This window comes from Micrasema longulum, unplaced genomic scaffold, assembly GCF_059751315.1.
Source record: "Micrasema longulum isolate JH-2025_06_02 unplaced genomic scaffold, ASM5975131v1 h1tg000060l, whole genome shotgun sequence".
Lineage (NCBI taxonomy): Eukaryota > Metazoa > Arthropoda > Insecta > Trichoptera > Brachycentridae > Micrasema > Micrasema longulum.
The window spans coordinates 137,024-152,599 of NW_028277267.1; the positions used below are offsets into that span (position 1 = coordinate 137,024).

At 31.5% G+C, this 15,576-nt stretch overlaps 1 protein-coding gene across 2 annotated transcripts; it reads left to right on the forward strand.

The window, feature by feature from the left end:
* Nucleotides 1-2,148: 2,148 nt before the first annotated feature.
* Nucleotides 2,149-12,085, forward strand: LOC148285094 (glutathione S-transferase-like). 2 transcript variants are annotated; one of them, XM_088230285.1, is made up of 5 exons: nucleotides 2,149-2,283; nucleotides 4,013-4,132; nucleotides 7,757-7,924; nucleotides 10,248-10,390; nucleotides 11,677-12,085. In XM_088230285.1, the coding sequence occupies exons 1-5, from the start codon at nucleotides 2,274-2,276 to the stop codon at nucleotides 11,842-11,844; spliced, it is 609 nt and encodes a 202-aa protein (XP_088086411.1). In that variant the 5' UTR covers nucleotides 2,149-2,273; the 3' UTR covers nucleotides 11,845-12,085. The 2 variants fall into 2 exon arrangements, with proteins under 2 accessions (XP_088086411.1, XP_088086420.1); XM_088230294.1 differs by lacking the exon at nucleotides 4,013-4,132.
* The last annotated feature ends 3,491 nt before the right edge of the window (nucleotides 12,086-15,576 follow it).

Below are 15,576 nucleotides of genomic sequence, written 5' to 3' on the forward strand. Positions count from 1 at the left end.
CATGTAGACATTAAAATCAATTTGAACAAATATTCGATATTTTCAATACCATTTCTGTTAATGAATTAAAATTTAATCTCACTCGTTATTTTTTAGAAAAGTAATTAATTTATTGAAAATATATTAAGTATTAAATGTTTCCTTGAATAAGTGGTTTTTTATCTTTATTTTAACGCGTTAGACGTAATACAATTTGCACATTGGTGGATTTATTGCAAAATAGCAACTTTTTGCAAAAAATATTTTTTAAAACAATATTATTTACTCAAGGACATGACGAAAAATATTTTTCTAAATTTCCACGTCGCGTTTTTTATTATGATTTTGGTAAACTCAAAATTCTAGCGACAATTAATTAAACGAATGAAGAAGACTCATTACTTGATTTGTATCGTTATCGAAATGCCGGAATCGATATCAGAATCGTTATCTAACATGTTAATATAATTAATAAAAACAAGGTTTCCGTAGTTTTGAAAAGGCACCAACGCCAAAAAGTCATAACAAGAAAAAAAAAGTTTATTGAATGTTATTAATGAATTGCATTCAATAAACTTTTACCCCCTACAAAGTGGATTATGGCGTTGATCGCTCTTATTAATTTTTTGTACAGTTATGATGTATTTTTTTAGCGGTTTTTAAAATCTGATAATATTCATCCGACGTTAGATAAAATATTTTTTTAAAACTGTAACTGGGCGCATGTACGATTATGCATAGTACCTATTTATTTGAATACGATTTTTTTTATAATTTAACATCGTGTTCAGGGAACCAATTGGCCGCAGGTTGAGGGAACATATTTCGAACGCTTATGTTTACTCCAGTTATTTACCTCAATGGTAATAAAATAAAATTAAAACTAATGAATAATTTAAAAATGGGCAACTTAAAATCTGAACTCCAAAAACTATGACTAAGTGATGAAAATAACAAATCATAAAAATTGAAAGAAAAAAATGAGTATCGAAGTTAAACATAATAAAGGTACGCATATTTAATTTAAAAGATTTGTGAAAGAACAGTAAAGCATCTTTACAAAAGTAATAAAATATAAGATCAAGTCCCTATTCACACATACCACGCCAGTCCACCCGGCCCGGTAATTTCACTGCGTTCACCCTACAAAAGGTGACACATTTTGTATGCGTTTGTAGGATGTACCCGGTAAAATTACTAGGTCGGGTGGATTGGCGTGGCATGTGTGAAAGAGCCTAAGGGTGTTAGAAGCATACTTAGAAATCTCACTTAAAAACAGAAAATTAGTTATGGATGCCAAAATAAAGTACCTATACATAAAAATCTACCTACCTAAGTAATAGCGTAATTCAAACCCGTCTCTAAATCTTGCAAAAACAGATTTTAATTATACTACTTGACACCGCAAACTTAGCATTTTTAATTGATGTGAAGCAAATTTAGAAATCATAATTTTTTTTTAAAAGTTTTTTCCGAATATCTCAGTAACTCCTTCAATCGCTAAAGCTAGGGTTTCCTAGGACAGCGGTGCTTGCCGAGAGAGTGGTTTCCAAGGCAAACGGTGCTCATAACATTTATGAATACCGTTTTCCTATGAAACCACTCTCTCGGCACCGTTACGACGGCTGTCCACCGCATCACCGTTCACTACGGCCGTTAAGATACGGGCACCGCTTTTCTAGGAAACCCTAGCATAATACCGTAAATTAATTTGTTTTCGAATATACCATACATGTTATTATGTACCTACACAAAGGTATTATGTTATATGCGTTATCGTAAAGAAATAGAATTTCACATAAATTCGTAATGAATTTTTGGTTCATTGGTTATTGTTGCAATGTCAGTAGTACCTATTTCCTATGTACATCAGAACAAGTATCTTAAACCAATCTAGATAGGAGATATGTTTGTTATATTACTTGTATTCGTGATCCGCTCCCACACGGCCATAAAACTATAGGTATATTTTTATTCAACATGTACAAAATCACAGATTATTTCGTTTTTAATATTTTTATTCAGAACGTTTTGTTTAAGGTGGGTATGTTACTGATAAAAACTATCTAATTACACCTTTGAACTTGTTTATCAGCAAATGCGTAAGTGTTTAGCATAATATAACACAAACGTAACATTACGTAAAACAGATGTTACTAAAGATGTCTTTTTGCTAGTTTATAAAATACGCTGGCACACGAAACCGCGTGCTTTATATTTAGTTTATAAGTGAATTAATTAATTGAATGTTTCAAATTGATTAAGTCTATAAGTGAATAAATTAATTGAGAATAATGGCAAAGTGTAAATTAACATACTTTATTATTAATATTTACAGCATTTACTTTGTGGTCAAACATTTCACTAAATGTTAAATAATATTTGTTTATAACCACTCACTGACGTTTCGACACGTACCAGTTTCTTCGTCAGGACACAGATTAAACTAACACGTAAAACCCACAATACACCTTTGTCATAGTTGTTGCACAAACATATAAAACCAACACTACATGCATTTTAATAATCAACCCTTACATGCAATGATTAAGTTATAAAAATATTTTATGCTGTAGGAGAAATAGTTAAAAAAATAGGGGGGAGATGAAGAGTGATTATATTTTGGTTACATAAAACTTTTAGGTATATTTTTTAACGGAGATACCTTTAAAAAATTTTCTTATCATCTGATTTATGTTTTTTATTTTATTATTACAGCGCGATTAAAGAAAAACATTCGTTTTAGAATGGTAGAATCGTATAATTTCCTAATTTTGCGTTTGTTTTACCAGACTAAAGCCCTTAGTGTGCACATAAATATATTATAGTCTTCATTTATTATTAAACTATGCACTTACATTTTGTAAATTAAAAAAAAAATGCAATGTAACCCGCAGACAAGCTTGGGATTTGCGAGAACAAAAATACAATTAAATATCTTACTTATTTGTTGAAATAAATAAAACTTTAAAAAAATAAAAAAATGTGAGGGACGTAAGTTTTATAGGTATAGGGTGGCCATTACAATCTTACATCGTATAATGAGCTGTATTGAAAGGTGGTTTGATAATTGATCAAAGGAATATTCTTTTTTAAAGCTTTCCTAATGTGAAATATTTCCATATTATTTACTCATAAACCTTTGTTTGTGTTTGTGTATGTAAAATTAAAACTCCAGTATATTTATTAAAGTCATGATTAAAATTGATTGAGTGATTTGCGAATTCGGATAAATTGTTCTTGTGAAGATACCGCAATAAGTAAGATACGGTCAGAAGAAATATTCCTATTTTATTTATAACTAACATTGAAGTTCGAGAACGAACGCAGCAGCCTTCTATCACGAGCGTCTTAAAGATACGACGGTGGACCTGACTTGAACACGAGCTGTGCATGCCTCATTTTTTTCCCTTTCCACACCTAATAGTGCATAGGGCACTGCATTAATTCAATAATTGCAGCGTATCTTGATCATTTTTGTTACATGAAGGTAAGATGATCAATCTTACGCTTCAGGTACCAGGCCAGGGACTATGAAACATTCTAGTGTAAAAACACTCTTTTAAATCAAAATTTCATATCAATCAGGTCAGGAATCGAACCCGAGACCTCTTGCATAGTAAGCAAACGCGCTGACCATTACACCATTACAAGTTGCTTCTGGAAGGCCGTCGATGATGATCTTTAGACTTTATTCGGTGAAACTAAGGAACACTGGATTGAGAGTGCTGGCTGGCGATAGGGTCTTCTGAAGGCAACTGGTGATGTCCACATGCTCCACTTAAGAGCGGATGTGGAAAATCAGAAGAAAAAGACACCTTATATATTCTTTAACACGAATATCAATAATGTGCTTGTTAAAATGCATGTCGAATTGGTTTTATATTTTTGTGAAACAACTATGGTAAAGGTGTATAGTGGGTTTTGCATGTTGGTTTAATTGGCGTCCTGGCGAAGAGACCGGTAAGTCTCGAAATCGGTAGACATAAAAAAGTCGGTAAGTGGTTAAATACAAATATTTAATAACATTTAGTAACATACTTCAACTTTCGGGCGCTTGGAGAACCCATAAGAATGATCCTTACATATGCTAAAATCCCTTATGAAGACTTCCGAATTGATTTTGTGGCCGATTGGCCAACATACAAAACCAGTAAGTGGTAAATTAACAATGTGTTTTTATGTGACCAAATCTTTTTAAACGAGTGTTAAATTAAATTATCCCAATTCATTTTAAATATTAGGTGTAAACATAAGTTGCGTCAGTTTTTTTTATAAATATAAAAATGAGCATCAAAATTATAACAATATGGTAAATCAACAATATTTAGAGTAAGTCAAAATGTTTTTAGACAGACTGGATTTCCTCCCCGGGGAGTTGTTTGGATCTGAAAACAATTTGAGAAGGTAAAGTGGAGGTCTAAGCATTTACAGGGCTTATGACCTGTCATTGACTGAAACCTTCAGAAAATTCAGCTCTTTTTCTTAAGGAAACGCTGCTCTAATTCTTATATGTTCTATAGACCATTTTTTCTTTTATTTACATTATTTTTTTTAAATTTTTTTTTTATTTTATTTATTTCTAATACAAACAGATGTACAGGTTATTTTTTTTTTTTTAAACTGTATAAAATGTATACATAGTAGGGCCTGCCATTCAATTATATGTATTCACTAAATAATAAAGCGACGACGGCTTAAATTTTAAACTATAAAAATAATAAATATACCATATATTAACATAAGATAAATATGGACAGAACAAGGGAAAGTTGAAGTGGAAAGGAAAATAAGAAAATTGATAAGGAGTGGTAAAGGATGATTGAAGGAAAGTAAAGTGGAAAATGGCATTTGATTTACTGATTTAATGAATTATGAATGAATAGCATGAATCAAACCTATTAATTATCTTCTGTACATATTGTATGGAGTGTTAAATATATCAAGACTATTACAATTTTTGTTAAATGTTTCACATATACGAGGGATCGTAGAGTGTTTCCGATGATTAGTTTTGATTTTACAAATATGGAAAATGTTAGAGAGTCTAGTTGGCCTGGAGGGAACACGGTAAGCAAGAAAATGATCGGTTCCGGGGAATCGAATTGATTAATTTATCGAATTTACTTTGCAAGTTTCAAAAAAGGGATTTTTTTTGTATTTAATGCAAGTGGTGATTGGCACTCAAAAAATGCTGAAAATACTACTGAATAACGGTAAAATAATCACTTTTTAGCTACATGAACGCGTAATAAGATACTGAACCTATTGGCATTTATAACTCAATTTTCTAAAAATGGTCTATTGAACATACAAGAACTAGGGCAGCGAAAAGTCAGCAGATAGAAGAGATGAAGAAATGTGGATGGTTAAACATAAACGGAATGATGAATGTTACATAGTGGGTAAAATGGCCACTTAAACCTGCCAGTGACAGGTTATCAGCCCTGTGAATGCCTAGACTTCCATAATTCCTTTTAAAAATTTTTTCGCTCTCTGTTACAACAAATTGAGATCAAAATAGTAAAAGTCAAATTTTCTGCTCTACAGGATATTGTGTTCGCTTTTACGCTACACATAATATTTTATTTGATTACAAGCCTTTAAAGTGGATGGACTAAAGGTGACAAAGTTGCTCGTGATATACGCATGGCGTAAAGTGAAGATGCTCTGAATATTTTTTATTAATTTATTTATACATGTTTATACATACAATTTTATGTTCACTTTGCCCAGCTAACAAGGGTACATACCCCATTCCAAGCTAGGCAATATTATTTTAATACATGATAATAGTTTACAAGTTAATAAAAAGCATAGACCAATAAAATATGAACTTGCTCGTATACACATTTTGATACATATACACATACACACCTATACATATATACTAATTGACTTATCTGTTGTAAAAAAGTGAAGGAGAACACATTATTGACTAATTGGGTGTAATTGTTTTTTGTGTCTTTTTGTTCCCTTTATTAAGAAAAAAATGGACACAACTTTTGTTAACATCCTATACATTTATTTTTCTTCCTTTTCACATTTAATATTTAATCTTTATTTATTTTAAACGTGTATACTTTAATGTTTTTTTTATTTTCTACTGTATTTACCCTAGTACGCCACGATTCATGTCCGTTTTTAGCTTTGATCCAAACCATTTGAATTTTTGTAGAAAATCGTCATGAACCTTGACGTCACAACTATCGATGCCAACAAACATGTCGCGTTTTTCTAGTGACCTTTTATTTTTATTTTTTGAAGTTATACATGAAAAAAATTCTCCTCATATTGATTTTGAAAATACAATTAATTACCCTTAATCCATTTCATATATTTTTATCGGTATTCGTAGAACGTGATATTTCCCTATTGTTTAGGAAAGATCTTTTTGGTACTTATCAACATATTTTTTTGCTACTTATACCTAGATAGTAATCAATCTTTCTTTTAAACTTTTGATTTTATGTACGTATTTTTATTTGTGTTTTTTTCCTTTTTTTTAACAATTAATTACTATTGTATTATTTTTGTTTATTTATCAATTATATAAATACCAATTATTGAAAATACAAATGTACAAGAAACTGAACAAAAAGAACATTAAACTATGTAGCAATGACAAATAAGGGCAATGAAATAATGGTATACAGTTTATTAAAAAACACGATCAACTATAAGACTTTGAGCTAACTCATGCCAATCCATCTTCATCCTACACTATTATATACTTTACACATTTTTTGCATTTGTATCCGTCCGTTTTCTTTAGATTTTACAAATATTGTACTTATGTTTGTGCATCCGTCGACAAATTGCATTAAAAGCGGTATATAGGGATTTAAATACCTTTGTATTTTTTTTGTTAAAAAACTCTGCAAATATGTTTTTTACAATATTAAAAATATTATTGTTAAGAAATTTTAAAAATACGGAAAGATTAGTTAAATCAAAATATTGTAATCATCTTTAAGTATATAATGTTAAACTAAAATACATGACTTAAAGTTATATAATATTTGTATATAACCACTTACCGACTTTTCCATGTCTACCAGTTTCGAGACGTACCAGTATCCTGATCAGGACACTAACATGCGAAACCTATACACCTTCAATATAGTTGTTGCACAAAAATATATAACGAAAACTACTACAACTTTCTAAAACAAGACAAGGACAATCAAGACTAATGAACCAGGGACTGAAATTATATAATAAACTACCAGACAAAACTAAACAAAAGACTCAGACAAACTTTTCAAAAGACGTAAAAAATATTATCTTGAACAACAGAGTATAAATGAAAAATGTATATATTATTTTTTGTAATATGAATGTAATAATCCGTAAGGGTTTATAAATAAATTTTCAAATAAAAAAAAATAAATAAATAAAAAAAAGCTTGTATTTTAACAAGCAACCATTACATGCACTGATTAGAAGCAGAACCAACCTGCTAATGGTTATGCCGGTAGGTAGAGCAATCGTGTTATTCAATCGTATCGCCTCGGATGTCGATATATTTCATGACAGTGGAATTTCTCTTAGGAGGGCAATTTCCCAATTGTAATATGTATGTTTATTTTACGTGACTTTTTTTTTTCTCTTTTCTATTCAATAAATCTGATGTGTACATTTTGTAATATATTGAGAATAAATTGGATACTCTAATGTTTTCAATGTAACTCAAAAAAATAGATCTGAAATTAAAATATTTTACCTTGTGGGAAGTTAATGCTTGAAATATTAATAATAAAATATTTGATTTCAGAGGTCCCCCTGGGACAGGTTCCTCTCATGGAGATAGATGGAATGAGCCTTCATCAGAGTAGAGCCATCTGTAAATATCTAGCCAGCAAATGTGATTTAGGTGGAGAGGGCGCTAAGGAGTTGGTGCAAATAGACATGGCTGCAGACATGATTTATGATTTTAGAATGCGTACGTAAATCACCCATGTTTTGTTTATTGATTAACTGTAAAGCATTTAACATGTTGGTCGAACATGTTTTCAAAATGTTTATAGTTGGTTAATAATAAATCAAATTAATACAATAACGAAGTATGCATAAATACAAAGGTAAAGTTAACATAAAACGAAATCAGTGTAACATTATTTAACAATGGTAATAATCCTAAAAATATTTTAGTCCAACTGTGTATCAAACTATACGTATATTTTCCAAATGATTTAAAAATATATATAAACTTCGAAAAATATATACTTCAAAAATATCACTTCAGTTTGAGGCATTTTACAATCTAAAAAATATGAAAACTTAATACATCAATAAGTTTTAGTAATATATTAATATCAAATGTCTTAAAAATACGCATTTATTTCAATATTTTTCTTTTGTCTAAATGTTTGTAGACAAAAGACTCGATTTCATTTCAGGGAGTCTTGTTGTTGTAATAAAACCTACTGGTCCAAAAAGAAGTTTAAAAATTGGAGAATTGTTTTCAGGCTTTGCCTAATATGTGAAATAATTCGATCAGATGAATCTCTTCTCAACAGTAAAGGTTTCAGCCCTTGACTTAACTAAAATCAACAAATGGAAGAATCGAAGAAAAACGGATGTTCAAACATAGGCAAAAATGCTTCGACTTCCATATACCCTGATCTAAAATGTTATCCATCCCAGTTGTAATTTGTTAACATAGTTATTCGTATTTACAGACTCATTTAGTCCATTTAACAGTAGTAAATACATTTCTTTATAATATATTCAGGTACAAGTGAAATAAAATACAACCAAAGAAAATTAAAGCTAGGACAAAAAAAAAATTGCTACCTTAAGACAAGATCTGGTACTCGTATATGTTAGTGATTATTAAAATCTAGAAAGAATTGCAAAAAAAAATTTTGGTTTTGTCTCGAGTTTTCAATTCGACACAATCGGGACATTGATGCATGAAAGCCATAGTTTGATCAAGGAACAGCAGATTATTATTTCACAACCATCGGATCGTTGCACTGAATTCCACTTGTTCCAGTGACGATGTGTTCAGAAGATTGGTTAGGATATCCGCAGCAGCACGAAGGGGAGTCAACAATATTAAAAACAAATAATTTTTGTTTAAATTTACCATGACCTGATAAAAACTGCGTAGTCCAGTGATCGGGGATAACCCAAGAAGATTCTAAGCGCTGACGGATTGAAGGAAAAAAAAGAAAGGTAACCCTCCCTAAAGAGGAAGATTCCCATCGCGATTGCCAAGCATTAAGAAGAGCATTTAAAGTCATTTTTTTAATATTTGATTGAGACATTCGTTCAGTTGGGAGTAGACGGACGCCACCAATAACAGAGGAACGCCTTCTTTTTAGGTGGAAATTTGCAGAACGTCGCTGAACCTCCAGATCTAAAGGAAACAAGCCCGTTAGAACCGGGAGTGCATCCGTTGAGCATGTCCTATATGCTCTAGAAAGAGCCAGAAGAGGCCTGTGGTCTTGTCTCTTTCCCCTTCTCTATGATTACCGAATGGAGCTTCTCGCTACTATCCGTGGCCCTGTTATAGGTCCTGTCGGATATACAGATCTGGTGGCTTCTAAAAAGAATTTCAAGGCTTTTAAAAAGTTTTGTAATCATTTCGGCGAATTGATCATGTCCAATCAATTTAATCCCAGTCAGTGAAGAATTCACTTCTCTCTCTTCTCAATCCAATGAAGTACATATTATGTACTTCTGGATTACTTTCTTTCAGCACAAAGATGCTAAGGCTACCAGATTTCAGAGAGCTCCTTCGGGCAGCTTTTCTCTTTTGACAACGAGCAAATTTTCCGTGTATGTGGGCACCGCCAAGGAGACTTATGTCCTCAGATGCGGTGTGCGGTATGTGGTGGGTAAGCTGTTCCAGTGACGATGGTACATCAATTAAGCCATTTCAAATAAATATGGTGTCAATGTTATTTCTACGTTTTTGAAGACTCCGTTTCTCCGAAGGTGTAGTCTCCCCTCTCGAGGAGGCCAATCACCCAAGCTATTTCTAAGCAGACGATGTTGCACCAATTCGATATGATTTATTTGGCCTACATAGAAGGGAGACTAGATCACGGAGGCATATTCAAATCTAAGCAATGGAGTGCTTTAACTGTAAACATATTAGTAAAGTCACTAGATATTTTGCTAACAAAACCGAAGAGTTTCAGAGACTTATTAATCATAGTACCAATATATTAATTAAGAGTAAGTTTACGGTCCATGATAACTCCGAATTCCTTATTAGACTTGACTAAATATAGTTTTTGGTTTTATCTTTGTAGATTTACGATCATTAAAATATATAGAAGACTTGAAAATGCAACAAAAGAAATATGATGAGTTCAAGCAATCATATATTCCACTTTTCTTAGACACTCTGGATACAATGGTAAAAAATAATGGCGGATACTTGGCAAATGGAAAGGTATTTAAAACTATTATTTTGACGTCTTTGTTCTTTCAAATCATTTTTATTATTTTTTTTATTTTTTTTTTGTATTTTTTTTTTTTTATTTTCTTTTATTCAGGAAACATACAGTACAGTTACAAAGTTTAATATTGTACACAATTGGACTTAATTCTAATGGACCAGTGAAGTTTCCATATTAAAAAGCAATTAAATCTAATGTTAATTATGAAAGTATAAAAAAGAGAAGGAAAAAGAAAACATAATTGAAAGTTGTTTAAAAATTTAAATTTAAGTGAAAAAAAAAATATATATTAACTCATAAAAGCCTGTGCTCAAAAATTCCTTGGGAAACGATGATGTAACGTCATGTTACATTAAGCAATAGACGGAATATTTTGAATTAAGGTCGGGTTGTGGTCCTGTGGCTAGAGTCTCGGACTCACTGATCAATTGGTCAGTGGTTCGTATACCATTCTTACTCTCGTAAATGTATTTTGGATCTTATTTTAAGTAATGAAAAAAATTACAATATTTGAGTTTGTCCAAATGTTCATAGACAAAAGACTGGATTTCACCCCCTCGGGGGTCATTAGCCAATGACAGGTCATAATCCCTGTAAATGCCTTGACTTCCGTATTCCCTTATTTAAGGTATTCTCCATCCCTGTTGTAATTTGTTAATCTTAATGAAAAAAGTATTAAAAATTTTTAATAGATCAAGTCAAAGAAGGAATCGTGCGCTAGAAATACCACATTGTAAAACGAGGCTAGCACTGACAAGCATATTTATAGGCCCAAAATAGTTTAATTATTTTTTAACTGATAATATTTCAACGATCCCGAAATTTCAAAATTTTCCTTCTTTTAAAAAATACGCACTGTCGTGGATTCAAACTGAAAATATTAACTCTTTTTTTTTCTAGGATTTTTTTTTGCCCTTTAATAATAAGGAATATATTCTTTGTTTTCCATTTACTTTTTTAATTACTATAAAGTAAAAAAGTACCTTAGAATCTTTTACAGAATATTTACTTTTCTCTTTTTTATATTAGGCAAAAATATTAAACCTGTCTAAAATAGATAATTAAAAATACCAATATTTTTTTTCTTCCTAAAACGCCTTTTTATAAATCCAACCATAAGATAACATCTTAACATTTTCAAAATAAACTAAACCATAAGGTTGAAATTCCTGTGAAATATTTTTTTGACATCCTTTTAAGCTTCTAAGTACACTCCCATGAGGGAATATTTACCTTTCAACCGAAACTAGGTGTTAATGCGTTAACGTTACAATTTCAGTTGACATGGGTTGACTTTTACTTCGCCGGAGCAAATGAATATTACAGTTTCCTTGCAAGATTCAACATCCTTAAGGACCATAGAAACCTGAAGGCTCTCGTGGAAAAGGTCCTCACACTTCCTGAACTTAAGGAATACATGGAAAATAGGCCCCAATGCGAGTACTGAAACGCTTGAATAATTTTCAAATTGAGATTTTTTACTATTTAAATAATCATGACAACAAACACTTTCAATATTACCTTTAAATGTTAGTAAATATTTAAAAATAACAATTCACCGACTTTTTTTGTCTACCACTTTTATTTATTTATTTACGGACGTATTCAGTCTATTTAAGGTGATTCTTAGCGAAAATATTAACTAATTATCCATATAAATTATTATGAAAATAAAACTTTTTTATTTGTGTTTACACAATCTTTATTATTTTATAAGAACACTTCTACAGTTTCGGTAAGCACTCCTCCCATCGATGGGTGATATAAAACTAATAGAATAAAAACAGAATATTGTTCACAATTTCTAAGAATTTAAACAAAAAATAAACAAATTAATCAGTGAAACATAGAGCAAGGGGGTTTTTTCCACTTATCTAAGGTGTAAGTATATAAATGGATAGTTATCTAAAGTACAGATATGAAAACATGATCAATGAGGGAAAGAAAAAAAATATATTTCTTAAAATTTAGCGCATAAGTGGAAGTTACAATAATTAAGTCTAAGATTTTATATGTGGGAAGACATCGCTCGGCTAAGAGGGTGTTACAGACGCGGGTCTCAGTAGGTAAGTGGAGTGAGGGAGGTCGCAAAGGGAACATAGTCAATAAAGGCGAGGGTGGTTAAATGTGTGATTATTAATAAGGTTGTTTTCAGAATTATTTTTTTTGTGAAATTCTATTATTTCTAGATTGTTCATATTACTGCCTTTGTTATTTACTTGGTGCAGGAGTTTTAGGGTGTGATTATGAAATGAGTGGTTACTATCTATTATATGATTCGCGAATTCCGAGAAATTATTGTTGGTCAGGCAACGGTGGTGTTCGTTTAGCCCAGTTTCATAGATGGCGCTTTTATCATTTTTTATTGAAAATGCCATTTTTACTTTTTTTTAAATGGAAATTTTACAAAACTTGGTTTGCGGAAACTTTACACTATATGTATTGTAACAAATACCAAAATAATTTTACTAAGGTCCATTTCACAAAATGGTGTACAAAACAAAAACTTACTTATTTTATAAATAACTAATCTTAATCTTAATTGAATTAGTTTTATATTTTCGTTTAGAATCACTCTAACAATGGTTAACTCATTGACATATTACAACACAGATAAAAAACATTTGAGAGAAGGTAATATAGAAGTCTAGGTATTGGTTGGTTTTAGTGGCCTTTTTACACATTGTGCAACTCCACCTGGTCCATGAAAAAGTATAGAAATTGGAAAAATAACATTTTCAGGCGTTGCCTAGTGTGTGGCTGAAATAATTCAATTATATGAATCTCACCCGCATAAATAAAGGTTTCAGCTCTTTAACTTCACAAACATCAACAGATGAAATAATGAAGGAATATTTATGCTTAAATATAAGCAGAATGGTGAATGTTACACAGTGTGTAAAGTGGTCACTTAAACCGGCCAATTACAGGTCGTAGCCCTGAAGATGCCTTGACATCCATATTACCTTCTCTAAAATGTTCTTCATCTCTGTTGTAATATGTTAATATTCTTCAGGGACTTGATTCCAGTCCTTGTTTACAAAAATTTGGACACACTCAAAATATTGTTGACAAATCAACCTGGTCCATGAGGTAGTATAGAAATTTAAAAAATAAGATTTTCAGGCGTTGCCTAGTATGTAGGTGAAATAATTAAATTAGATGAATCTCAACCGCATGAATAAATATTTTCAGCTATTTCACTCCACAAACATCAACAGATGAAAGAATTGAAGGAATAAAGATCTTCAAATATGGGCAGAATGGTGAATGTTACACAGTGTGTAAAGTGGCCACTTAAACCAGCCAATGACAGGTCATAAGCCCTGTAGATGCCTAGACTTCTATATCACCTTTTCTGAAATGTTCTTCATCTCTGTTATAATATGTTGTTGCATTTATGTTTCTTCATGTTACTGTTGTAATTGGCTTAGGCCGTATATATAATAAATAAATAAATAATCTTATTTGAAGGGTTTTCGTCTCATTAGAAATATCTATCAATCATAAATATATGTTTCGGTCCCCAAGATTTGGGGTAGAATAATGAGATCGGGGTCGGTATTAAATAAGAACGCCTTTCTCGAAAACCGCCATGAAAGTTTCATTATAAAACTTTTACCTTAAGTACTTTAGTGATATGTGACCGCGGACCGCGCAAACTCGGCCAAATAATGGAAAATGTTTTATGATATAATTCTGCGTCCATAACTTTGAACCAATGATCATAAAAGAAAGGGCATTGGTAAAATAGTGGAATTTGCTGAGAATTGAGTAAGTACTGCTCAATTTAAACATGTAAATGTATTTGAACTTGTGTATTAGCTAATCAAGTAACACTATATTATCTTCGTGGCATAACTTGGAAAGAGCCAACAAATTAATTTATCTAGGTTCTCTCATCAGCGATGGTGGTGGGTGTGAAGGTGAAATGCGGCAACATATTGAAATTGCCAAAAGTGCTATGAGTCGGCTGATGAAGATTCGGAAGAATTGCAGTATAACCATTAACACCAAAAAGAGACTGGTGAAGGCCTTGAATTTCTCACTATTCATGTACGGCGTGGAGTGTTGGACACAGAGAATCTGAAAAAAAAAAAGTAATCTTTCAAAATATGGTGTTTGGGGCGAATGCTGCGGATTCCGTGGACTACCAGACGTACACATATATCTATACTACAGGAACTAGACATAAGAGAAAGACTAACATCCATGTGTGGAAAAGAAGTCTGCAGTTTTTTGGATATATTTCTAGGGGGAACTCTGATATTTCGGAGAAAACTATCCTCCTGGGAAGTGTCGAAGGGACAAAGTTGCATGGACGTCAACCGACGAGATGGAGTGGTTTGGTCACTAAATTATCATATTATTTGACGATTGCCTACATAAGAGCACAAGACCATTAAAGATGTGGGGAGACTGTCCACCGATGAGCCATGCCTGGAGTCAGGCGTGATCACCATCCTCAGATATGAGGCACGGATTGAAGAGAGAGAGAGTACTGGTATATCTCTAATCTTATAAGATAATGAATTTGATGTTACCTATCGGTATCGGTGCATTTTTGGATTTTTTTAGTAGTTTTGGTTATTTAGAAATATTTTTCTCCAAAGCTTTCACCTGCTATATTGAGGAAAATCACTTCTCCTTTACAAACTTCAATATTATATTTATGATGACCGCTAAGTACTTATTTTCAAAAATTTTGTTGTTTGATTTTAATGTTGGTTTTTCGTTTATTTTTGTAAATATGTCATAAAAACCTTAGTTACCTTGCAATTTCCTAAAAATAGAAATTTGTTGACTATTTTTTTTAATAGTTTAAAAAAAAGGTAAATATGCGATTGGTTTCAAGCTATAAATAAAATGATTCTAAAATAAAAGTTCGAAAACTCTACTAAATCTTTGTTCGGAGATCAAACGTTTAATTCGTGTAGGGTAGGGTGCTCTAAGAAAGCATTTTTTTTTTCATTTTGTGTCTATATATAGTAAAAAAACAACATTTTATTATTTTTTTTACTTTAAATATAAAGTCGTCAATAAACTTTATTAAAATTATTATTGGCAATTCATCCAACGAATGATAATTTCTGCCATCCACGTGAAACGATTTTCAGTTACTGTGCAGCCTAAAAGTATGTGGTCAGGCGTCTCCGTGTCTTGGACTCTGAACTAATTT